This window comes from Fistularia commersonii, chromosome 2 (genome assembly GCF_037954325.1).
Source record: "Fistularia commersonii isolate RoL2024-O1a breed Wild chromosome 2, RoL_Fcom_v1.0, whole genome shotgun sequence".
In the NCBI taxonomy this organism is placed as follows: domain Eukaryota; kingdom Metazoa; phylum Chordata; class Actinopteri; order Syngnathiformes; family Fistulariidae; genus Fistularia; species Fistularia commersonii.
Genome location: NC_141285.1, coordinates 12,325,891 through 12,351,185, shown reverse-complemented (window position 1 = coordinate 12,351,185; position 25,295 = coordinate 12,325,891). Strand labels below are relative to the sequence as shown.

Here is a 25,295-nt window from a genome sequence, read left to right as displayed (position 1 = left end):
TCTGTAAACAGTGTTTTTCATCTCTCCAGACCCACTGTAATCTTTATATTCTTCAGTGTTTACCCTGTAATTCACTCCCATTTTGTTCAGTCTCTCCATTCTCCTCTATCTTCTCCTTCTCTTCATCATCAGTCACACGCTGTGAGTCAGGTGATGGGGCAAGAGATTAATGATTGTTGAGACGCTATGGGGGAGTCAGATTTTTTTTTTTTATCAAAGCTGAACTGCCTCAGTTGGCCTGTCTTTTCTCTCTTGTATGCCACTGTTGGCAGCTAGAATTGCTTAGTTATTGACTGAGCTTGTATGCCATTCAAATATAAAAACTACACACCATATAGAATTGATAAAAAGATGGAATACAGAAAAACAAGCTTGCCATATTCTATAATGGTGCTCATTTACTGCACATTATTTCATGGTATCAACCACAGTGAATACCCCATATAGTATAACAGTATGCCTCCAAAAGAAAAAAAATAACCATGAAGGAAGGCATGGGCATTGCTCAGGAGATTTTTCAACCATCAAAGAGCAACCAAACTGTGTTAACCAACTTTGACAAGAAAGTATGTGAACTAGAAATTCAATAACTAAAGACAAAGAAGAATTTGGGTGAAGGCTCTCATACAAAAGTACTATAACAACCAAAATCAGGATACCATGGATACCATCATTAAACCTTGTACACTCTGAACTCAGATCTGCTGCATAAAAGCCAAATCACATATTGAACTAAAACTACCGACACCTCCCAACACCCCAAAATCAAACAGGTTACTGTAAAATCAATCCTCATTACTTGAAATAGCTAAATGTCCTGGGTTCAAGGGTAGGGAATTATCATGTGGATCATGATAACCTCAGTCCAATTTTATATATACTTACCCAATAACTGCCAAACTCTTCAGGCTGAGAGTCCCTGTAGCTTGCTCCAGACCCAACGTGATTTTCCTGTATTTAAAAAATGTGGAAGTTGTGTCGCCTAACAGAAAAAAATAAAAATAAGTAAGAAATAACCCAAAGAGCAAAACATATGAACTAAGAGAAGTTCAATTAAGGGAGAAAAATCTGACCTCACTGGAATTCATTGGTATTTTAAAGCAAGAGTACTCCCTGACTTTAAAAATAGCATTTTTACATTTTCATCTCCAGAGTCTCACATTTAGAAGTATAGATTAGGAGCATAAAAACATCTAAAAAGAGGAATAGTTACAGTATTCTAAATCCAAATTTCGGCAGTTCCTATCTACATCTATAGTAGGGTATTAACATTCACTTTAATGTTAACTATGCTTCAGTAATGTCTGTGAGCCTGTCTCCAGAAAATGTCAAAAAGCTTAGAAATTATAATGATAATAATACATTTACTGCAATCTAACAAAATTGTTTCCATGACCTGCTAATGAAAAGAGATCATTTGGTGATCTTTTTGCATATATTGAATATATTCTGAAGACTTCTATGATTAAATTATTTAATGATAAGGTTGCATTTTTGTGATATGACATTTTCATAACATTTTGTTATTTCAGCTAATAGATAGATAGATAGATAGATAGATAGATAGATGGATAGATGGATAGATGGATAGATAGATTATGGACAGACAGAAAATAGACAACCTGTAATCTGCAATCTTTGAGTATGTAATACTTGTATTTATAGGTGATCAAATGAAGTACCATTGAGCATTGCAGACTGAACCCAAAGAGGTGTCTAATTATGTATTTTTTTTCTCTTTCCATGGTAATGCAATAAATATTGTCCTTGCAGTGCTCGAGAAAAAAAGGCATTAAAGCAGAAAATGAAATTGGAGTTGGGCAAACATGCTGGACTTGTTTGTGACTATGTTTGTTTTCATATTCGTTTGAGTAACCTTTGTCACACTCTTGTTCCAATGTTGCACAAGTAACCTACCGAATTTAATTGTATGAATAATGGAAGAGGGTGCAAAACAAAGAATATCTAGATACTGCCATGTTAACTATTCATTTTAAGATAGCAGCTATTACTAGTGTGAACACATTTTGATCCTGACAGTGTTGCCAATGCAGATGATTGTGCTGATCGTCCCATAGCAATCAGTACCTGAGCTGGAGAGTGTGTGTAGGTGGCTGTTTCAACATAAGCACTGTGTCATAGGCCTTTACCTCTGTGTTTTTGAAGTCCCAGATACCTTTAAGGTAAATTAAACTAACATGGAAAGACTAAGAATCATGAGAAATTAGATGGGGAAAAAGAGAGAGGGGAATTGGGTAGGAGGAGGCAAAATCAGAGCAAATCAAAGCAAGGAGTGAAAGAAATAGGACACAGCAAAAAGCTAAGCAAAGTGATAGAGAAAAACAGGGGGGAAAGTAAGTGCCTCAGGCTGAGGGGCACCAGTCCAAGTATCATAGTCAATTAACATCCTAGCCTAGCACTAATTCTCAGTCTATTTCAGACCATTAATTATGTGCACCATCAGTTCCAGTTCACTTGTTCTGACACATCTTCATCACATTGCTATGCCCCCTATGGATTATGTTTAACTAAAGAAACAGCAGTGGCTTATGCGTGAAGGATGAAATGAAAATGAGGCAAGACACTTTTTTTACCCGCAAAGGGTTTAGTTTAGGTATCACTCTGTAAGGATTTCTAAATAAACATTTTATTTACACTTAGTAGTTTTGTTCTGCTTAGTGTATTTTATCACTGTTTGCTTTTGTCGTCAAGGTAAGGTAATATTACCTCTAACTATCAGCCTAAACTCAAATGTCTCAGGCTTCAGACTGAACAATAAAAGAAAGAAATCAAAGTTTCTTTTGTTTTTTTCAACAGATAAATGAGTATTCACTACCAGGTTGGATAAATTACTTCCTCCTTTTCAAAATGTAATTAAACACATAGAAAAGAAAGCCAAAAACAAGTGTTTTTGTTTTGTTATCATCAGACAAATTGTACTGCAGGGTAACCCAATTACTGTCAACTAGAACCCAGAAACCCACTTTTGTTAGCTTAAAATTTTTTCATGCAGAGTGTGCAACTTTGTTTGGAAAATACAATACTGACAATAACATGTTCCCCCAATCAAACACCTGAAAAAAAAAGGGTCAAATGTGTCTTATTCAAGTGTGAGGTAATGTTAACACAACTCTCCCCTCACAATTCCATGCTTTTTATCTAATTGTTTATTTTTTTTATTAATTCCATGTTGATTCAAATGGCATACACCTACCTCTACCAACTTGCCTTTTCATAAAAACCAGTATATTTATTTCCACAAACTGCTGCAATGATAATATGTCAATAGCTCATCAAGTTAATCATCTATTTCCGACACGATGCAGTTAGAATGTCCTTATATCCCAATGGTAACCATCCGATTAAAACCAAATTACAGGGATGGACTGTGACGGTGAATGATTCTTGTGGCAAAGCGGCATTACAAGAGGTGATCTATTCAGACCTGTCATTTTACAATCAGGTGCGACCAGTGGGTATATCCGTTGATTACTAGAGATAATTGGAAAAAATAAATAAATGCTATCTTAAGACTATGTTGATTGTCTTCAAAGTCTTTGGAATTACCCCACTGCGGGACAATTAAAGGTCAATTCAATTCAGATCTCTAAAGCCCATAATAGCCTTTGACTGCATCTACCAAAATGGGAAGTACAGACAAGTCTGGAATGGAACAGAGCAGTGCTGAAATTGCCAGGTCAGCTTCACTGAGATTACAGACACCTAAATATCTGTCATTAGGTGTCTACTTGTCATCACCTTTTAGAATGACTGTCAGCACAACTGCCAGTGTGTTCATTGAAGGGTTTTCACCCTGTGCCATTCATTCTTGGACAGGTGTTCCTTTATGGCTATTCCCATAAATGACACTCGATAATTCTGTAAACCCCTGACCTGGGTGGGCTGAAAAAGCCACACACTACAGTTTTGTCTCCTCTCACTATTTAGACATTCATTGTAAAACTGTACATCTATCCTTATTCCAAAGTTGAACCAATGTAGTGGAATGATTTACAGTTGAGAATAGCACCCCATTATCAAAAGCAACTATTTAAGGTATTTCCCAATTTTCTCAAAACAACATAAACAGAGACAATAACTAATCACTAATAAGCCGATCTAAATATTATTTTGATGATTAATGTGATATTCTTTTGCTTCCGTTTTCTGAGTTTCCCTTGAATCGGTTTAGAGTCTTTCTAGGGAGACATACTTCCAACTCTGAAAACCCAATTATGTTCAATGAAAATCAATACAAATGATGGAAATGTAGATGTATTCATTTAGGGAGGAGGGGAGTTGGGGATGCCCAGCAGCAATACTGTTAACCATATATGTGAGGTTTGTGACCAACCCAATGGAACTGAAAAAACAGTCAAACACATATGATACTTTATTAAGGACATTAAGGACAAGAAAGATTTGCTTAGCTTAACTTGCATATGGGGGGCTTTTAAAACCCAAAATGTATTTGCTATGCATACTTTATCAAGAAATATTTTCATTTTGAAAAAAAAAAAAAATCATATGTATGTATGTGTGTTTAGGTGTGTGTGTGTGTGTGTGTGTGTGTGTGTGTGTGTGTGTGTGTGTGTTGCATATAACCATAAAAGTGATAATCAGTACAAATCAGATAAAAATAAAGAATGAAGTACTAAAATAAAAGAGATGTTTGAATCATAATTACCATTACATAAATTAATACTTCGGATGACTTTGTTGGACAGGATTTCCCTTTGCATAAAGATAGAATTGAAATTCTTTTCAGTTGTAAAAGCAGGCATGAGTAATTAAAGCTCAATGACTGCCAGTCTTAGGGTTAGGTTTCTTAAATAAGTAACAAATGTTAGTTACAATTGACTCACCGTGCCTATTTGCAGCTGTACAATGGTACTTCATTAATCAATAAAAACTCAAGAAAAAGCTCAAACATCTTTGTGTTCACTTAGCTGCTCTTTCGAGAGGAAAAAGACCCGATGCATTATCTGTGGCACCTGATTTTAGTGAAGCTTTCCAAGTTTTCTGAAAAAATTTCTTCAGTTCATTGGCAAAACCATCAACTCTCAAGTACTGGGTCAGTTTCAAACCAAAATAGCTACCAGACCTGCAGAGACAATGATCCCATTTCTCTTGAAGCTTATCTGTGTACGCATCGGGGCTCCCTAGTGTTTTGAAAAAAGGATATGGCTGAACGCAGAAGGGTATTTGAAGGCTGTCTGAGATAAAAAAAAAAGTTGGAAACTGCAATTTGGTAAATATTCCATTTGCTGCAAGAATCATACATTTTCATGCCTTTCTTGAAAATATAATTCTTTCTTGTTTTATAACAAAGGAAAGGCAATTTTATATAAGTGTGAAAGTAGAACACATTCTCATATGTGTTTGATTATTCATGGATTCTTCTTGTGGAACAAGCTTGAATGTCGTACACCAAGTGCACAAGAAATGAATGGTTTGAAATTAGTAATTACATCTCTCTTGTTTAAAGACTAGCATATTTAATTGTTCATTTGGAATCACTGTTTTGTCCAATGTTACTTGAAATGCATAGTACATCCATCCATGCCACTAAACTTTGATCAATTGGTGTTATGATTTTATCTCTCCTCATTTGTATGGCATTCTTATGGCTCGTAAACAAAGAGACATAATTCTGTTTTTCTTGATACTGTGACATGTCTAATTCGCCCTATCTATCAGTTATTGTTCAAACTGAAGCTGAGGATGTGAAACTATCTACTTTCCTCCATCTTCTTAAAATCTAGGACAACGTTCAGTCCGCTGAGATTCAAGTCAAGAACAGTCCCTGTCATAACGTTCATACCTCTTGTCCTGTATATTCAAATGTAATTCACTTCTAAAATTAACTATGTTTACAATGTGAAAAAATCTGTCAAGGATTAAAATAAAAGTGATGGGGCACTTAAATAAGTCATAGGTTACTGTAATCAGGGAGGTCTTTTCTTTTAAGAGAACATGTGACATATTTTTTTAGACACATTAATATATTTTAAACAGAACTAATGCGGAATTGTGTCTAGAGCTTGAAGAGTAATCCTTGAACTTGTTTTGCATCCTTCAAAACCTTGGGAGGTTTTGTGACATTTGCAACGTGGCAGTTTCCCAGTCAAGACAGAGCACTTGAACTGAGGTACCCAGGAGGTTTAAGAAAAAGGAAACATAAATGCTTGTATCTTGTCATATTGTAAAATATATACATGCAAATAAGTTACTGTTCATTTTCAACCTATATTGACAATGTCTTTTGTTTGACTGTTGACATAATAATTTTTGAATTATTTTTTTAAATCCATTGAAAGTTAGATTTCATAATTAACAATTCTACAAACACAGCCAAATTTTCAGATGTATATATAGTTTCAAACAAATCAACTACCAAACAATAGTAGTCATCATTGTTTTGTGGCCTGGTTGCATGATGGTGCAGTGGTAAGCTTGCCCACCTCACACCAAAAGGGTTCATGGCTCGATTCCAACAGGGAGCCTTTTTGTGTGGAATTTGCACGCTCCCCTTGATTTGGTCTCCCCTGGGTTTTCTGATTTCATTCTACAGTCCTGAACCAATTAGCAAAACAAAGAAGAAGTGGGATACTGACAGGATTGAAGACAACAGACAGGAGTACAGGGAGATACAACATAAGGCAAAGATAGAGGTAGAAAAGGCAAAACAAAGGGCGTATGATGACCTGTATGCTCGGCTGAACAGTAAGGAGGGAAAGAATGATCTATACGGGTTGGCAAAGCAAAGAGACAAAGATGGAAAGGATGCACAACAAGTCCAGGTGTTTAAGGATAGAGAGGGAAATGTATTGATAGATGCTAGAAGAGTGATGGGAAGACAGAAAGAGTAACTGGAAGAGCTGATGAATGTGGAAAATGAAAAAGAGGTAAGGGTAGAAGAGGTGACTATTGTAGACCACAAAGTAGCAGAGATTAGTAAAAGTGAAGTGATTAAGGTATTTAAGAGAATGAAGAGTGGAAAGGCAGTTGGTCCTGATGATGTACCCAGGGAGGTGTGGAGGTGTCTAGGAGAGGCAGTGGTAGAGTTTCTGATGCGATTATTCAACAGGATCTCAGAGAGTGAAAAGATGCCTAAATGGAGACAAAGTGTGATGATGCCTATTTTTAAGAATAAGAATATTGGAAACTAGACTGAGAGCAGAAGTCAACATTTGTGAACAGCAGTATGGCTTCATGCCTAGAAAGAGTACTACAGATGCAGTATTTGCTTTGAGAATGCCAATTGAGAAGTACAGAGAAGACCAGTGGGAGCTACATTGCATTTTGTTGCCCGAGAAAAAGCATGTGACAGGGTGCCAATAGAGGAGCTCTGGTATTGTATGAGGAAATCTGGAGTGGCAGAGAAGTATATGTTAGACTGGTGCAGGACATGTATGCTAGCTGTGAGACAATGGTGCAGTGTGCGGTGGGGGTAACAGAAAAGTTCAGTATGGAGGTTGGACTTCATTAAGGATTAGCTCTGAGCCTCTTCTTTGAGATTGCAAAGGAGGGATAGTGAATATATTGGTAGACGGATGCTGGGATTGGAGCTGCCAGGCAGGAGGTCTCGAGGAAGACCAAAGGGAAGATTTATGGACGTAGTGCGAGAAGAAATGAAGGTAGATGATATGAGAGAGGAGGATACAGAGAAGAGGGTTAGATGGATAAGGTTGATTCGATGTGGCAACTCCTAAAGGGAAAAGACGAAAGGAGAAGAAGACGTCCTGAACTAATATAGAGGGCAGTTGGAGACCCTAAATTGCCAGGATGTGTGAATGAGGTAGAGAAGGGTTATCTTTATATGTGCCCCTGTGACCAACTGACAGCTGGTTCAGGGAACAGCCTTCCTCTCAAATCAATGACAGGCGACTGCAGGAGAAGTGCAACAGATAATGAATGAATGAATGAGCAGTAGGCTTTATTTTCGCTGGTCAGTTATGATAGGCTTCATTAAGCCTAAAGCACTGTATTGTCCATTTGATTGCAAATGCAGGAATAAGTACCTATTTCTAAGAATTTATGATAGAAAAGAAGGTCGATTTATTTAATGTATATGGTCAATGTGTAGTAAAGCTGAATATGGACATTTATTCAAGTAGTTCAATGTGTGTAGGTCTTGTTGGCATGTATGTGAAAAGCACTTACAACCTTATAATGTCTACATTATCTCCCTTTGTGAGATATTTCATTACCATGATCCTCTCACTAAAAAGACCAACATGCTTGAAAGGTGGCATTGGTGAGAGCCTATCCTCTTATAACCCTGACATCCTTTGGATATGTAGTACTTCTCTGAACTTATTGCAAATTGCACATGTGTAGATATCAGAGGAAACGAGTAGTTTCTTCTAATAATCCATATTCTGCTGTCTAGGGAGGTTCTCAGTTATCCAGGTCATTGATAATTCTGGTCAAAATCTTTTTCTTTTGAAAGAGAAGAAAGTCAAGTCCAGTCCCTCTCTCAAAAGACAGGAAACTCAAGTCCAGTTGCCATGAAAGGGTTTCAACATATCCTGATGCTTTTTGCGTCCTCCATGATATGACAGCTATGGTGCGTTAACTTTGGTTGTAAAGTCGCAACGAGTGCGGTAAGTGTGGGGGATATTGTAAGAGATTTTCATCATTCATGAAGGTTGCTAGTGCTTGGTAGACTCTGGCCCCAGGCAATCCATCTTCATCATTGATGTGATTAATCTCTTTGGTGGACTTTGTTTTTGCAATACTGGCCTAATATCAAAACATTTGTATTCTTCTTTGATCACCATACGGTTGAAAACAATCAGAGCTTATGCCATGGAGCTTTGTTGATGGTGCTTAACTCACTGTTACATGAATTAGTGATACAATGCTGCAATACCAGGTCATCGGTGTCAAAATCTTTCAAGGTGACATTTAAGATTCAAGATTCAAAGGTTTTATTGTGTGAGAGAGGAGGATACAGAGAATAGGGTTAGATGGAAAGGTTGATTTGCTGTGATGACCCCTGAAGGGAAAAGCTGGAAGAAGAAGAAGAAGAAGAAGAAGAAGAAGAAGAAGAAGAAGAAGAAGAAGAAGAAGAAGAAGAAGAAGAAGAAGAAGAAGAAGAAGAAGAAGAAGAAGAAGAAGAAGAAGAAGAAGAAGAAGAAGAAGAAGAAGAAGAAGAAGAAATGTGTTTCCCTGTACAGTGAAATTCCTACTTTGCTGTCGGCAGTGCATTTGGATATGTGCTGATAGAAACAGTTTAAACATTATTATAGATATGATTCTAGATATGAATATTAACAGTGCAATAGGAGCGTGAACAGACCATGTCGGGGGTGGGCGTGGTCCTTGGCGATGGAGGCAGCTCTCCTGTGGACTCTGCAGTAGTAGGTGCTCTGCAGAGAAGGCAGTGGGGTTCTGGTGATCCTCTTTGCAGTCTTTACAACTCGCTGCAGGCGTCTGCATTCCAGAGCAGCGGTGCTGCTGTACCACAGAGTGATGCCGCTGGTCAGGATGCTCTCAACAATGCAGGTGTAGTTGTTGCTGAGGCTCTTAGACGACATGCCAAACCTCCTCAGCGTCCTCAGGAAGTACAGCTGCTGTTGAGCCCTCCTGACTGTCTGAATGGTGTTAAAGGAACCAGGTGAGGTCTTTGTTTATGAAGACACCCAAATATTTGAAGATGCTCAACCTCTCAACCTCAAGACTTTGAAAGAACAGTGGCTGATGAGGTCTCCTCTCCTTCCTCATGTCCACTATCATCTCCTTGGTCTTGTCCGTGTTGAAGGTGAGGTTGTTGTCCTCACACCACATTACCAGACTGGCCACCTCCATCCTGTAGGCTGTTTCGTCTCTGCCAGTAATGCGTCCTATCACTGCAGTGTTGTCTGCAAACATCAGGATGACATTGTCCTCATGGGAGGCGACACAGTCATGGGTGAACAGGATGTAGAGGATGGAGCTGAGGACACATTCCTGAGGAGTGCCTGTGTTCATGATAGTGCTGACTGAGGTCCTGTTATCTATCTGAGATCCAGGAGCAAGTCACAGAGGATGGGGTGCAAGCCAAGGGTGGACATTTTATTTGTAGGTTTATGGGGTTTGAACATGTTGAAAGCCGAGCTGTAGTCCACAAAGGGTATCCTGATGTAGGAGTCTGTTTTCTAGGTGGGAGAGGAAGTAGTGCAAGGTGGTGGCTGTGAGGTGGACCTGAGGGGGACCCTTTGGGCCGGTATGCAAATTGAAGGGCACATCCGCATTTATCTATGATGAATTTAGCAGGCAGATAGTATTAATGTCTCTTCCACACTGTGTGGCTGTTTGGATTTAGCAATGAGTTAAGCAACTTTGGAGCTAGCGTTCTCACTCATCTTGGTGGTTTTCATTAACAACGCTGCCTGTTTCTCAGTCTATTTACTGAGATTAACAAAATAGTCCATGTTCTTGAAGTGAGGGGTGTTTAGGTTGGACATGGTGCATCAGTTTGCTTGAAACCATGGCACTGTTGAAGAGCTTTTCCCCTCACACCAAACATTAAAGAGTTGGCTCGGTTGATTCCTCAGTAAAAGTGAAGCCGAATGAAGTATAACTTTAATTGTATTGTCTTGCGCTCAGCTTTTTTTACTTTCACAACTTTCACAACTCATACTTCGTCCTTCGTCCTTCATCTAGGTCAGAATGTCCTTCAGGACCAGAGTATTCTGTCTGAGTACTTTTTCTTTTATTTTCATTATTTTACTTTAATAATTTTTTTATTGCATATAGCTGCCGTTGTCTCACTCGAACCATCACGAAATATTTTGCCGCTAATTCACTACCTGTTGCCATCTAGTAGCAAAGTATTTAATTGTTATGCCTGTCTTTGCATGCTGCCCACATAGATGGACATACTAAGACACATTACTTGCCTTAGATAAATAATTTTTTGGACCAATCAGGTGAGAGTGGGCATTTTTCCACAGCACACTGCTCTACTGTACACAGTCAAAATCAAGAGATTTGAGGCTTTTCAGCATAAACCCAGCTAATATGTAAAACATTAATTTGATTGACTGAATGTATACCACTACCATTGAAAAACAGGAATAAACTCAATTTAAACTTGACAAAGGAAGGAACAGTTTCATGATAACACATAGCATTTCATGATAGTTAATGACAGAAGCACACAAATTGTGAAATGATTGTGTCACCATGTTCATACAGAGGAATAGATCCATGGCTGGAAGCCTTTTGCTGGGATAGGTTACTGCACCCAAGAGGGACTGACTTGACTATGGTGTGGATGAAACAAATGGATAACCAGTGTCACAGGATGCAACAGCTACTCTGTCACTCCAGTATAGTACATTTGTTGTCCTTTTCTCTGCATCTATTGCAAGAGATTTCCACAAATTATTTTTGACATCTTCATAGTCCTGCCAGACCGGGTTGATGCTTTGTTGCTGTAAGCCTATAACTTTACAGCAATTTGTTTCTACAAGATTTATAAGATTTTATAAGCTTCAGCTGTAGCATCAACTAAAGCTCTCTGACTTAGTGAGATACAAAGATTAACTTCAAGGACAGCTTTCTGCTTGATTTTAATGCTGGTTTCTTTCTCTACATAAACAAGGTGAGCAGAGGCAGTTTGGTCCTAGACTCAAGCCTCTAGGTTTACCAAAAAGGGAAAAGAAAACAGAACAATGGATTGACCATTATAATGACTTTAATGGGTATTAGTACGTTTAGAATGCTCTTCTTGCTTCTTCACTTCCATATTTTGTTGCTGAGGAGCTAACCGATAGTAATTGCTTGACAGTTGACTCATGAACGGTAAATTATCTTGTTTAATTTGACGATTTATTCACCATTACACCACACCACACTTGCAAGACCTTGTGCTTCTGTGCCTCTTTAAAGCTAGAGCTGTACATTCTTTTATAATCCACATGTTCTAATGTAATTGAAAAGGAGTGATTAAAGTACATGGTTTCATAAAGTATACCCATCTGCACAATTGAAATGAAAATGAGAAGGACTGTTCAACTGTGAGAAAATATGATGGTTATAAAGATTGTGAGTCATCAAAAGAGTGATTTAACATAGAAAACAGCAAGCTTGTATACGCTTTTTCCGAAAGTGATTATAAGGTGATTTTCCAGTGTAAAATACGCACATTTGAACATCGCATTTGATTCTGATACTAAAGAAAGTCTGAATGGCAATGTGTATTAAATTGCTTACATTTGAGTTTCAGCGATGTGTGAATGTGTAGCTCAATGGTAGAGCACATGTTTGCATGTATGAGGTCCTAGGTTTCAATCCCTGGCATCTGGCATCTTTACTGTAAGTCACTTTGTATAAAAGCATCTGCCAAATGACTGTATTCTAATATGCTGAGATTTGCTCATCTATTTTTGTTCTTCTGAGCTAGTAAGAATCTGATTTGACTCAACAAGATGTTTATCATGATATGTATCACTGTTTTTTGAGTATCTCAGAAGGACTAGCAGTCAGTAACGCTTAAATTCACTCTTTTCTGGGAGATTTCACATAACTTACATTTTATCAGTACTTTTTTCTTATCTTATCAATAGGCATTAACATATGTATTGTATCAATACAGTTAGGTGGACTTTGTAGGACTGAAGAAATCTAGATAGGTAGGTTGACTCACCCTGACTGTGTGCCAGTTAACACTATTGGACAGGCAGGACAACCATCTTGAACAAAAATTGATTTTCTGGGTCAAAGAGAATTATATCTTATACCAATGTTGACACTTCTTGATGGATTGTGTCATCGCATACCTAATGAGGGTGAGGAAGAACTAGTATAGACAAGGAGGAAAATATCATTTAATGAAAGAAAGGCAGTGCCTTTTGAAAATAGCCACCAGCAAGTTCCTATTAGAGGTGTTTATTTCCTTTCCAGAATTATCTTCTGATCTAAGAAGCCACAGATTGAGAGAAAATGTTCATTCTTAAAGCATAGTTTCAGTCCAGGAAGGGCATTGTATTCATTGCATTCACTAGCTTTTTTGCCGTTTCGTCAATCACGTTCATCACTTTTGAAACTGAGTTTCAAAGTTCTATTTTGCCAAAAGTACCTGAGATTATGAATGGAGCTGAGATAAATATAAAGATAAAGATAAATTTTATTTATCCCCATAGGGGAAATTCCTCTGTCACAGCAGCGTGACAGTTATAATGTCAAAAAATAAAAAGGCAAATACATATGAATATAAATATTAATAGAGAGACAGAAGACAGAAAATAGCAAGTCATCCACGAATAAATAGACAGGAACAACAACAGCAACATCAGGGATGATAATTGGCAACATAAAGGAACACTAAAGGTGAAAAATACACAACCAGAACTAAACGACAATATAAATAGAGTGACAATAGCAATGACAAGAATAAAATAAATAAACAAAAATAGGCAGGGTGCTTGCGGGCTGGGACCAACAAGAGTAAGAAAGATAGCAGAGTTAGGGCATAACCTGTGAATGGGTGAGGTAGTGAATGGGGTATGGTAGTGAGATTGTGGAGGCAGCACGGATGCACCTCAGGCTGGTCAGACTCGTGTGCTTTCCAGACTGCTGTTATACAATCTGATAGCCGTGGGCACAAAGCAGCATCTGAAGCGTTCAGTTCTGCACCTTGAAAGATGAACCATTGGCTGAAGGAGCTGCCCATCAGCCACAGCTCATCTTGCAGGGCATGGGAAGGATTGTCCGGGATAGCGCCAACTTTGTCCTTCACTCTCCCCACTGCCATCAGTTGAAGATGGTCCAGGTTCAGCCCCACCACCAAGCAGGCTTTCCTCACTATCTTGTTGAGCCTCTTGACCTCACCAGTCCTGGCACTGCCCCACCAGCACACTATACTGAGGAAGAGTGCACTGGCTACCATAGACTGTGTCTATGAAGTAAAAGTAGTCTGGTATATTCAATCCTGATGCAGGATATTTCTGCTGTGCCTCTTCAGCAAATACAAATACAACAGCAGCTCTCTGTGTATCTTCCAGTATTTATCTATGAAAATATGGTATGGTAAGGTAGAATCCAGGTGCAGTGCTATTTTGAGATGAGCTAGTTTCACATAAAACTACTTATGGTTCAAACCAGGTCAGAAGCCATGTAAAGCATTAAGTCCAAGGCAGATGAATGGATGTTTTTTTGAGGTCATGAAGCACATTGATAGTCTAATTTAAAATTACAACATTTTGGTCCCTTTGACATTGCAATACTTGTTTCCATCTACTAAAAATCATCCCAGTAATCCAACTGCAATTAATGAGAAGCATGATTTTTGTACTAGATATGTTCTGTGTAGAATTTGTAATGCTGGATGCAATTGCAGGTGACCAATCAGAATCTTAACTAGTTTTGTTGTTGTGTTTTTCAGTGAGTAATCTCAGTTTTGAGATTGAGTAATGCAGAATCTGGTGCATATCTGTCTTGATAGACAAACATTTATCACAGAGATAAGAAACACAAAGTAACTGGACTGAAATATATAAACTTAGTCCGAAGGATGCATCACAGCAGCGAGGGAAAAGCCCAAAACAATTTAAAAACACACTGAATAGAAACATACAATGAAGAAATGTCAAATCTACAAATTAAGGCAGAAAAGTCTGTCTTCTGAAACTTTCAGCAAGTTTTGACTCTGTGATGAAGTAGAGATAATACCAGAGGAAGTAATAGGGACCTTTAGAAGTTTGTTTGTTTGAGTAATGGAAATGAACACATAAATATATATATATTATTTAATTTTTGTTTTGATTGATTGACTGATTGACTGATTGATTGGTTGATTGATTGATGTTGCAGATGACAATGCAGAAGCATTTTTCACCATCTCTGAAAATTGCATCCAATTCAGAATTTTACCACAAATATGGGTAGGGTCATCCAGACATTCAGCAAAGCCAAAAGTGTCTATACATGTCAGAAGGGCTTAAGTGTCAGCAGATATATTTAGATGAACATTAAAGTTGTCACATGTTCGGCATAATGGACTAAAGAACAAACAAATATGCAAAATGATTTATGTCATGCAATGTTCAAGACATAACAGATTCTCTAATGTGTGCACTTGCCATGATTTATATCCAGAGGATCAAATTTGTTTTTAACAAAGAACAAATTAATTGTAGTACCAACTCCGATTTGATCCACTCCCAGCAACAAGAAAGACCCCAGAAAGAGAGCCAATAACCCACAAAGCTATAGAACTGCTGTATACAATAACATGATTGCCATTAGTACCTACAAATCAACTTAAGATACATAGGATCATTACTTCACATAGTGGGGACTAAGAAACAGTCAAACAATCCTGACTTCAATGGCCTGCTGGCACCTTCAAAGGTCCAGGCACAACTTTTGCTGACTATCTTAGACTGTCTCAGGCAGTTTAAGATCATTTTTTAGTGCTGACATGATCACCAAAAAGTGTCCAGCATTGGTGGGTAATGGAGTACAATATACATAGCATGTGCTGGCTGTCCTTATTGGCGTGGCTTGTTCCAGCAAGGCCACAATATGATTTGTATTGGAAGGCATAACTTTGGAAATGTGTCCTGAGAAAATGTAAAACTCCTCAGCATGGGAATTCATTGTCAACAAGGTGGAGAATGGGTATGATCCCATTATTGTATTAATTGCATTTGAATTCTGAAGCATACCATGACTAATCACAGACAGACTTAATCTAATCATTGGAAAGGTTTATATATGGATATAAAAACTGTTTTGAGCTACACTCAAATGAAAAAAACAAACATCAAAGAGGCTCTTAAGACACCAAAAGACAACATAGCTGGCAAACTCACAGAATAAACAGAAAGCACAACCCGCATCACAGGTAGAAACAGCGCAACAGTATGCTGCTACAAACTGAACTATTATAGAAGTGACTTTATATCACTTAAAGCTTCATTACAAATATAATAATTTCCTTGAATTTTCAAGTCATTGCTCAAATTACTGCACACACACACTGTCCAAATTTGCCATCCCATAACCATGTCCAGAATCCTTTCCTTCTGAAACAGAAGCATGAATGGATGTAAACGAAAAATACAAACAATTTCTATGCCTAATTATTCCATTAGCTCTTTAACTTCATTGACCAAGCTTTGCTAAAAAAGCAAGAAGCAGAATACTGTAGGAGGTAATTAAAAGATAAGGTGAACACAGACCATTGTGCCCAGCAAAAATTTGTTTAGACATTTAGCTTGTTTACATAAATTCACACATGTACGGATTGAGAAGACGATAATGTGCTCTCCCACCTGCCAAAAGAACTCTCAAAAATGTTTTCACTGGAGAGAGATGTGTTGCATTGGACTGATGAGATATAAAATGTGACCAGTGCACAACAGCTGTCACCATGAATGAAACATTTATAAGCAAGATATTAGAAAGCCTTTGCTCAGTTATCCATGATTACAGGAATCGGAGACAGCGTTTTGTAGGAAGACTTTCCTAACCACTCAATATGTGGAGACTATTTGACATTGTGTGTTATCATTATATATTTTGTTTTGTGTTTTTTTTAGACATGCTTTACTTGACCATCAAGCAAATTGAGAAAAACACAAAGAAAAAAATATCGGAGGCACTAATTCCGATTAGATCTGTGTAAGCAACCTGTTATCAAGAATATGTCTCCAGTCTCATCTAAAAGATAGATACCGATCTACCCCCAGATATGCTTTGACACAAATTACAAAACCTTAAATGTGGCTGCTGAGTAGTACTACCTCCAGTCAAACAGGATCCACAAGGCCTGTTTGCAGCTTTTTAGACACTAAAATAGGATCTCTATGATTGTATAATGACTGCAAATAGAGAGTTTTAACAAGAAACTGACACCCTGAGTATTATTGTAGCTACTCCACCCTCCAGCTGCAAGGACGAGACATAAAAAAGATGAGATTAGGGGAGAACAGTGGATCAACTTCATCAGTTAATTAAACTCTATAGCAGCTTGATGAGCAATTAATCAAGACAGCGTGGAGTGTCAGGCAGAGCCGAGTTCTTCAGGAGCAGTATGTATACACAATGCAGTGTGTTCCCTTGAGCATAGTCCTGTGGGAAGCAGCACTTACCCAAGTGAGCAGCTTTGAAATTGTATGTGGTGTAATGGGCAGGGTTTATATAAGCAGTTATCAATCACTTTCTGACTTAAGCCTGCACCATATTACAGCTTCAGGATTAGGCTACTCTTAATTCAGAACTAGCTGAGAAATTGCTTGTTAAAGAAGACCGAATTTCTGAAATGTAGAAATACGTGGGATTATTATTAAAAAAGGGAATAATAGGAGCAATTAGAACAGCGTTGTGTAGGGGGATTGAGTGGTTGTCCTTGGAACCAAACATTTCTAGTTTGATTCCTGGTTTCTCCTCGCCTGTCAAAGTGTTGAGCAGGACACTGAACCCCTAACTGCTCCCCTGCCGCTGTTCCTTAGCTGCCTTCTGCTCATGATTCATCCATGGTGGGTTAAATGCAGTGGTCAAATTTTGCTGATGTTGTGCTCCATGTATGTGACTATAAAGGCATTTCTTCTTCTTCCGACTGCTGTGCAAACATTTCTAACAGGAGGAAAGTAATTAAGAGTCAAACTTAAAAAGTGAAATTGGGGAAAAAACCTTGGTCACTAGATAATATTTTCTAGGCTCACAGACATAATGCTTATCATCGATAAGTCAAATTAGTCTTTGGATCTGATTTTGTTTTTTTGTTCTTTGATTATTCCCTTTTTCATTTATATCCTTTTTATGCTACCCAGAGTTGATTTCGGCAGTTTGGGACTAAATGCTTTAAACATATTAACAAGGCCATGGGGAACATTAAAAGTCAATTGGAGGAGGCTATTATAGCTGGATTTTAATTGAGTTGGTTTGTCATCTGAACCTTTTTTCCACCCCTTCTTTTCAAGAGCAATGATCCTAGAAACTCATTAAATTTTTGTTTTCAGATTGAATAGTCCTTGAAATAATATTCCATTTTGCAATGGCATCACAAATGTAATGTTGAATTTTGTATAGTTGAATGTGAAATGCGAATTAGCCCATTAGCATAGATTTATGTAAATAATTGGCTTCTGCCCATAGCCTTTTGTTGCATGCAGCTCTTCAAAGGAGCTACTATCTGAACCTTTCAAGTACACTTAACTACTCAGAATGAGATAAAGAGTAACATAGATGTAAAATGTTAATACAAAATTAATTTCAACAAATCTCTCAAACCATTATTAGCTGGCAAAGTAAGACGTGCTGCAGTTAACCTATTTCTGTTTGCAGATTTTGAGACAATGCCTACTAGGAGTTAATAAATGATGTTAATAATCTATCTTTAATGCATTCGATTATGTGGTCTGTTGAAATTATATTTCAAAGCATACAATTGTCCTCATTTTGGGTAACATAATGTGAAAATTATAAATGGTTTTGCCATATAGCTCCCGGCAGATACTGGCTCAACTTATTCTGCACTTTGTTCTCTCTCTCTCTCTCTCTCTCTCTCTCTCTCTCTCTCTCTCTCTCTCTCTCTCTCTCTCTCTCACACACACACACACACACACACACACACATACACACACACACACAGTGTGTGTATGTGTGTGTGTGTGTGTGTGTGTGTGTGTGTGTGTGTGTGTGTGTGTGTGTGTTTGTGAGTGCGAAAAGATGGTCAATTTGAGCATATGGTAGAGTCCTAGAGAGGGAGGGTTGGAGATCCGGAGCAGTATTAGCTGTGCTGACTGGATAATGACATGTATAGTGCTGCACTGCTACAGTATGATGAGCCTCCAAACAGATGCTCTTTTCAGTACAGCACCTAAGCAGAGAGAAGCTGCACACATAGACACGTCTAAAATTGATTAGCAATAAGTTTTAGGAACTTCAATGATGCACTGCTAAAACAACTTGTTCGAGTGGACATCCTCATTTGTGAAACTGACTAGACTGCGATGACTGGATTTTATGTAAATTTCAATGCAATCAATGTTTATGTAATTTAGCAATGATACCTTTATTAATTTTAACATAATGGAAAGGTCGTGCAGATTCTCAGCCAGGTCAAAGTCATCCAAAAAGGACTGAATCAAGGCCGACAAAACTTTGTTTCAGAAAGCCGTTGACTTTTCGTCTAACTTTTAATGAGCTTCATCTGAATGTATTATACAACATTGTCCAATTTCCCCTTGATTCAAACCTCCCTGGATAGAATAACTTATATTTATTAGACTTTGAAGCTGCTTTAAAATGGTATATGTGAAAATGTTTTTTAGAACTATTTTGAATGCAAGGCCTGTAGGGTTAAACATTGTTTCAGAAGGTTGAGACAAGGCAAATTTAGTTGACCTTTTTTTTTTAATTTATAAACTTGGTATTTAGAATCAGAGCTTAAATGTCTCTTCTCGAATGTAGTGAACTATTTAGTCATCTGCCACATGGTCAATGCAACAAGATTTAGAGTTTATTAGATGATTCCCAAGAAGAACATTGGTCAAACAATGGTGTAGTTATATTCCATCCACAGTTACCCCTTGAATCACATTTCTTTTATACAATTTTTTTTAGCCTAATATTTAACACTGAAGTATATTTGCTTTGGTGAGTGTGCAAAATAATCTATTTTAATAATAATCTGTCTGGAAGGAAAGTAGATAAGGTGAATTTGTGGTGGAATGAGGAAGGAAAGGACTATGTACAGAGAAAGCAGTTACCAAAGAAGAAGTGGGACACTAAAGGGACTGACGAGAACAGACAGGCACATACAGTGTAAGGTAAAGATAGAGGTAGCAAAGGCAAAACAAAGGGCATACGATGACTTGTATGCTCGGTTGGACAGTAAGGAGGGAGTGAATGATTTATACTGGTTTATACAGGTTATACAGGGTAGAAGAGCTGACTATTGTAGACCACAAAATAGCAGAGATTAGAAAAAATGAAGTGAGGAAGGCATTGAAGAGGATGAAGAGTAGAAAGGCAGTTGGTCCTGATGATGTACCTGAATGCATGGAAGTGTCTGGGAGAGGCAGGGGTAGAGTTTCTGGCTAGATTATTCAACAGGGTCTTAGAGAGTGTGGAGATGCCTGAGTAATGGAAAAGAACTGTGATGGTGCCCATTTTTAAGAATAGTGGGGAGAATTGTGGTAACTATAGAGGGATAAAGTTGATGAGCTATACAATGAAGTTATGGAAAAGAATAGTGGACACTAGACTGAGAGCAGAAGTCAGCATTTGTGACCAGCAGTATGGCTCCATGCTTATAAAGAGTACTACAGATGCAGTATTTGCTATGAGAATGCTAATCGTGAAGTAAAGAGAAGGTCAGAGGGTGCTGCATTGTGCTTTTGTAGGCCGAGAAAAAACATACGACAGGGTGCAGAGAGGGGAACTCTGGTATTGTGTGAGGAAGTCTGGAGTGGCAGAGAAGTATGTTAACCTGGTGCAGGACATGTATGCTTGCTGTGAGACAGTGGTGACGGTGTAACAGAGAAGTTAAAGGTGGAGGTAGGACTAGGATCAGGGATCAGTTCTGAGCCCCTTGTTGTTTGCAGTGATGACAGACAGGCTGACAGATGAGGAGAGACAGGAATCTCCATGGTCAATGATACAGATGACTGTGATCTGTAGTGAGAGCAGGGAACAGGTAGAGGAAAATCTAGAGAGGTCAAGGAATGCTCTGGAAAGAAGAGGAATGAAGATGAGTTGCCGCAAGACAGAATATATGTGTGTGAATGAGAGGAACTGTAAGTCTACAAGGAGTGGAGATCAAATGGTTGGAGGATTTCAAGTATTTAGGGTCAACAGTCCAGAGCAACGGAGAGTGCGGAAAAGAGGTAAAGAAATGGGTTCAAGCAGGTTGGAAATGTCCTGGCGCTTGGCCTCCTCCCAGATCCAGATGCCTGTAATACCTCCCCCGGGTCAGGTTGAATGACTTAGGTGGATATGAGAAGCACAGCTGATAGACGATCATCATTGAGAGAGATCTATACCTGGATTTCATAAATTTAATCATTGAAAATGTTTGTTAACATATCTGTCGTCATTCCTATTATTGGCCGCATTGCTGCCAGCTCCTCCATAATATTGAAGTCCGGTGTTATCCCGTGGACGAATACGAGTAATTGGGCTATGTCGCGGACATTGCAGCTCTCGTCCAAATCCAAGGAGAAAAAGTTAAAACTTGCCACTTCACATAGCAGCTGAAGCTCCAGATTCCCCACAATATGTCTTCGGTCCTTCTAGTGACGGTTTGCCTAGACAGCAGGACTTGCTCAAATGAGGCTTTTTTTACAGGGCATATTCGTGCTGCAGAGTCCATAAAGTACTCTTTGACAAACTCACCCTCCAAGAATGGCTTACTGTTTCTAGCAATTTTGTGGGGTATCACGAAGCTGGTTTGGTCGCCGCATCCCTGGATGCGTGAAGCTTGGTAAAAAAGCCTTGCTGCTTTTGCAGCGTAGCTTGCAAAGCTTCCAATGTCCGTGCCCTTTCAGCTTCAGTCAAGTTTTTTTATATTGCTCCGCCTGTTTCCTCTCGTAATGCCAAATCACATTGTAGTCCTTAAACATGGCAATTTGCTCTCCACAAACTAAACACACGGATTTACCTCTTACTTCGGTAAATAAATACTTTGCAGTTGTTATTGAAAACCCTGCATTCAGCATCTACCTTTCTTTTTTAGCGGACATTTTGAGAGCTAAAGTTGTCTTGTGACAAGGATCCAATCATGTGCATGTCTTGATATATGTATTGCACATCATTATGCACATGAATACAAGACAACTTCAAAATAAAAGCAATGTAGCTTTATTCTATTCATGTGGTAAAGTTAGAAAATATGTTTATTTTGTAATTTCCAATTAGCCTTATGCAGGCCGGTCAGTGTCAATCAAAGTGCTGTATGTGGCCCGGGGGGCCCTACAATGCCCATGTCTGCCCTATTTGATAGATGCATGTCATCTTGGCTGCTACCCTGAACAAAAAATGACAAGATAGTCCATTCCATAGCCATGATAATACATTTATAAAATGAAAAAAATATTAAAAAAAGTATTGCATTTGGTTGCATTTGGTGTTGTGCAAGTTTATTTACGTATTACTTTTTCACTCACCCCAACCAATTCTTATTGTGTTCTTCTAATTGCAGGAAAAAGGAAACATTGCTGTTGTATTTAATGTGGGGACGGATGACATAAATATAGAGGAGACATCAAAGTTTGTAAATGATGGGAAATACCATATAGTGAAGTTTACAAGGAGTGGAGGTAATGCCACTCTCCAGCTGGACGACCTACCAGTCATTGAGCGCTACCCGACAGGTATGTGACTCTTTCTGCTTTTAACTACATATGTTGTTGCCTGACTGAATAAAATACAAACCGGAAGATGAATACAACCACATAATAAAAGTCTTAACTCCTAAGATGTGTGTGTTGACTTGGCATGTGCGTTAATTGCTTCTTACATTTCTATTTTCAGCAACTGTTAACAATGCCAGTGTTGCTGAGATTCTATGTTTCTCTTTTCTGAAATGTTTTGCTTTATATAACAAATGTTGTCAAACAACCTATGTATATTTAAATGGGTAACATGTAAACCTTCTGTACACATATGTCGAATATATTCCCTGTATGAAATTAGGGCTCACACTTCATTATCATAAATTATTCAATTCGGAAGATAATTTTCTGCAATTCTATTCAGGTACATAAAATTGCATTCAATGTCATGGCTCTATACATTGCATTTATTAGTGACAGCAATTGCATCAATCAAAGAAACAGAGTAAAAACAGTCGTGAATACTTCAGTCGTTCACTGGAAGCTAAATAAAACATTTCCACCTACTTAAAAGAAACTGTATTAGATACACAAAGGTAATTCTCAAAATGACAATAAAGACAAAACTCAAAATGTTTTTAAGTTCCTGACATCAGAGACCGTTGTTTTTTACAAGAAGAAATGGAAACAACTCAGCAACACTGGTTGTTGTAAGATGTCAATGTGCTAGTTATATGACTGTTTGATAAAAAAGAAAATTCACCTGCTTGTGTTCTTTTATTTGTTTACTTTTAACGGGTTAAAGGCTTTGACAAAAGTTTTAGAGGCTAAAAGAGTGTAAAAAAAAAGAAGATTGTTCTGTTTTATTGCCAGAAGTTAACAAAAATACATAATCACAAAACTTATTGTAGGAGGAAGTGAAGCATTTACTCCCAGTGGAATCAAATCTTCTCATGCCAGCCTTAAAATCAAAATGTTTTGGTTGACTTCCTAGCTCACTTTGACAAGGCACACTGTCTCTTCCTTTTTTGCATTATGTTTGACTGACCTTTTGGCTATTACCAGTGCATTCTTGGGAGAACAGGTTGAATGAGGAGCTCAACCCCAAAATGGCTTAATGTTAATAACATGTGTGGACTTGGCATAAAACAGCTCACATTTAATGTCCAGATGCTACCATCACAGTTTTTGAACAGCAAACAAAGGTAGGAAGGTGGAAGGTAGTTTCCATTATATATGTATATTTATTCATATGCTTGTATATATACATGTGAACATGTGTGTGTGTGTGTGTGTGTGTGTGTGTGTGTGTGTGTGTTATTGACAGATGGATACCACATGTGTACATGTGTCATTGACAATGCTATATCTAGCTTCCTTATTAGACTCATTGTTCACTAATTACATCTGAACCAAACTGCTGCACAGTTCCTCACCCCCAACAAACAAACCATTATTCTCTAAGATTGCCAGAAATTTGATTGGTCCCCATGTATGTCTAGCACACTTAATAGTGTGTTGGACACATAATAGCTGCCCTAAGGTACTTTTAGGACATTTGCAGATCACCAATGATTATAATGAAAGAAGACAGGAAAGATAAAATTGATGGCAGAAGAGTTAGGAAGACAGAGAAGGGTATTCTCTGGGAGGGAGAACTCATTCTCACAGTAAGGCAATTATTGCTTCATGAAAGCCTATATTGCTGTACTTGTAATCTCATTAAACACTCCTGCTCTCTCTATTTATAGCCAATTAAATGTTTTTAGTGCATTTAACAGAATCTACAATGTGTGCACAATTATTAGGCAAGTGATTATTTTGACCATATCATCGTTTTATACATAATTTCCAACTCCAAGCTTTAGATACTTGAATGCTTATTGGATTTAATGCATATCCGGTGTTGTGTATTGTGTAACGAGGAAGAGTGTGGCCTAAGGAGATCGACAGCCTGTATCAAGGTGTGGATAATTATTAGGCAAATTCTTCTCCTTGGGAAAAATGGGCCAAAAAAGAGATTTAACTAACTCTGAAAGTCCAAAATTGTGAGAAGTAGTTCAGAGGGATGCGGCACACTTGAAATATCTGAGATATTAGGGCGTGATCACTGAACCATCAAACATTTTGTTGAGAAAAATCAAGCATGAAGCTACCAGGAACCCATTATTCCACAACAAATGCAGCCTCGGGGGGGCACGGGCCAGTGTCTCCCTGATCCCGGATAAATGCAGAGGGTTGCATCAGGAAGGGCATCTGGCGTAAAACTTTTGCTAAAACTTAACATGCCAAACCTAATAATCTCATACCAGATCAGTTGAGGCCCAGGTTAACAACGACTGCCAAGGGTACCGATGACCTACAGGGTACCAATGTAAATTGGGCTACTGTAGGTCAAACAAGGAGAGGAGGAAGGCATGTTCGGAGCAGAGAGAGAAGAGGAAAGGCAAGAGGGACTCTCAGGTACTGAGAGTAGAGACTTTGAATATTGTGACTGACAGGAAAAGTTAGAGTTGGTCGACACGATGCAGAGAAGGAAGGTGGATATACTGTGTGTCCAGGAGACCAGGTGGAAAGGTAGTAAGGCCAGAAGCTTAGGAGCAGGCTTTAAGTTGTACTATCAAGGTATTGACAGGAAGAGAAATGGAGTAGGAATGTTCTGGAGGTGAAAAGAATGTCAGATAGACTTATGAGTCTGAAACTTGAAACTGAAGGTGTGATGCTCAGTGCTGTTAGTGGCTATGCCCCGCAGTTGGGATGTGAGATTGAGGAGAATAAGAAGTTCTGGAATGAGTTAGATGAAGTGATGCAGAATATCCCCAGAGATGAGAGACTGGTAATTAGAGCAGACTTCAATGGGCATGTTGGTGCATGCAGTTGAGGTGATGAAGAACCGATGGGCAGATTGAATAAACAGGATAAAAACACAAAGAGGCAGATGGTGGGAGACTTTGCAAAAAGGATGGAAATGGCTGTAGTAAACCCTTTTTTTTCCAGAAAAGACAGAATCATAGGATA

The 25,295-nt window shown here is 38.3% G+C and overlaps 1 protein-coding gene across 10 annotated transcripts in view; it reads left to right on the top strand.

Moving 5' to 3' along the window:
• Positions 1–25,295, top strand: part of LOC147236387 (neurexin-1a) — a 242,998-nt gene that overhangs the window by 186,129 nt on the left and 31,574 nt on the right. For all 10 annotated transcript variants that reach the window (XM_086167857.1, XM_086167839.1, XM_086167894.1 and 7 more), the window contains one exon: positions 22,145–22,316. In XM_086167857.1, the coding sequence (XP_086023983.1) occupies positions 22,145–22,316 (172 nt within the window). The remainder of the gene's footprint in view (positions 1–22,144; positions 22,317–25,295) is intronic.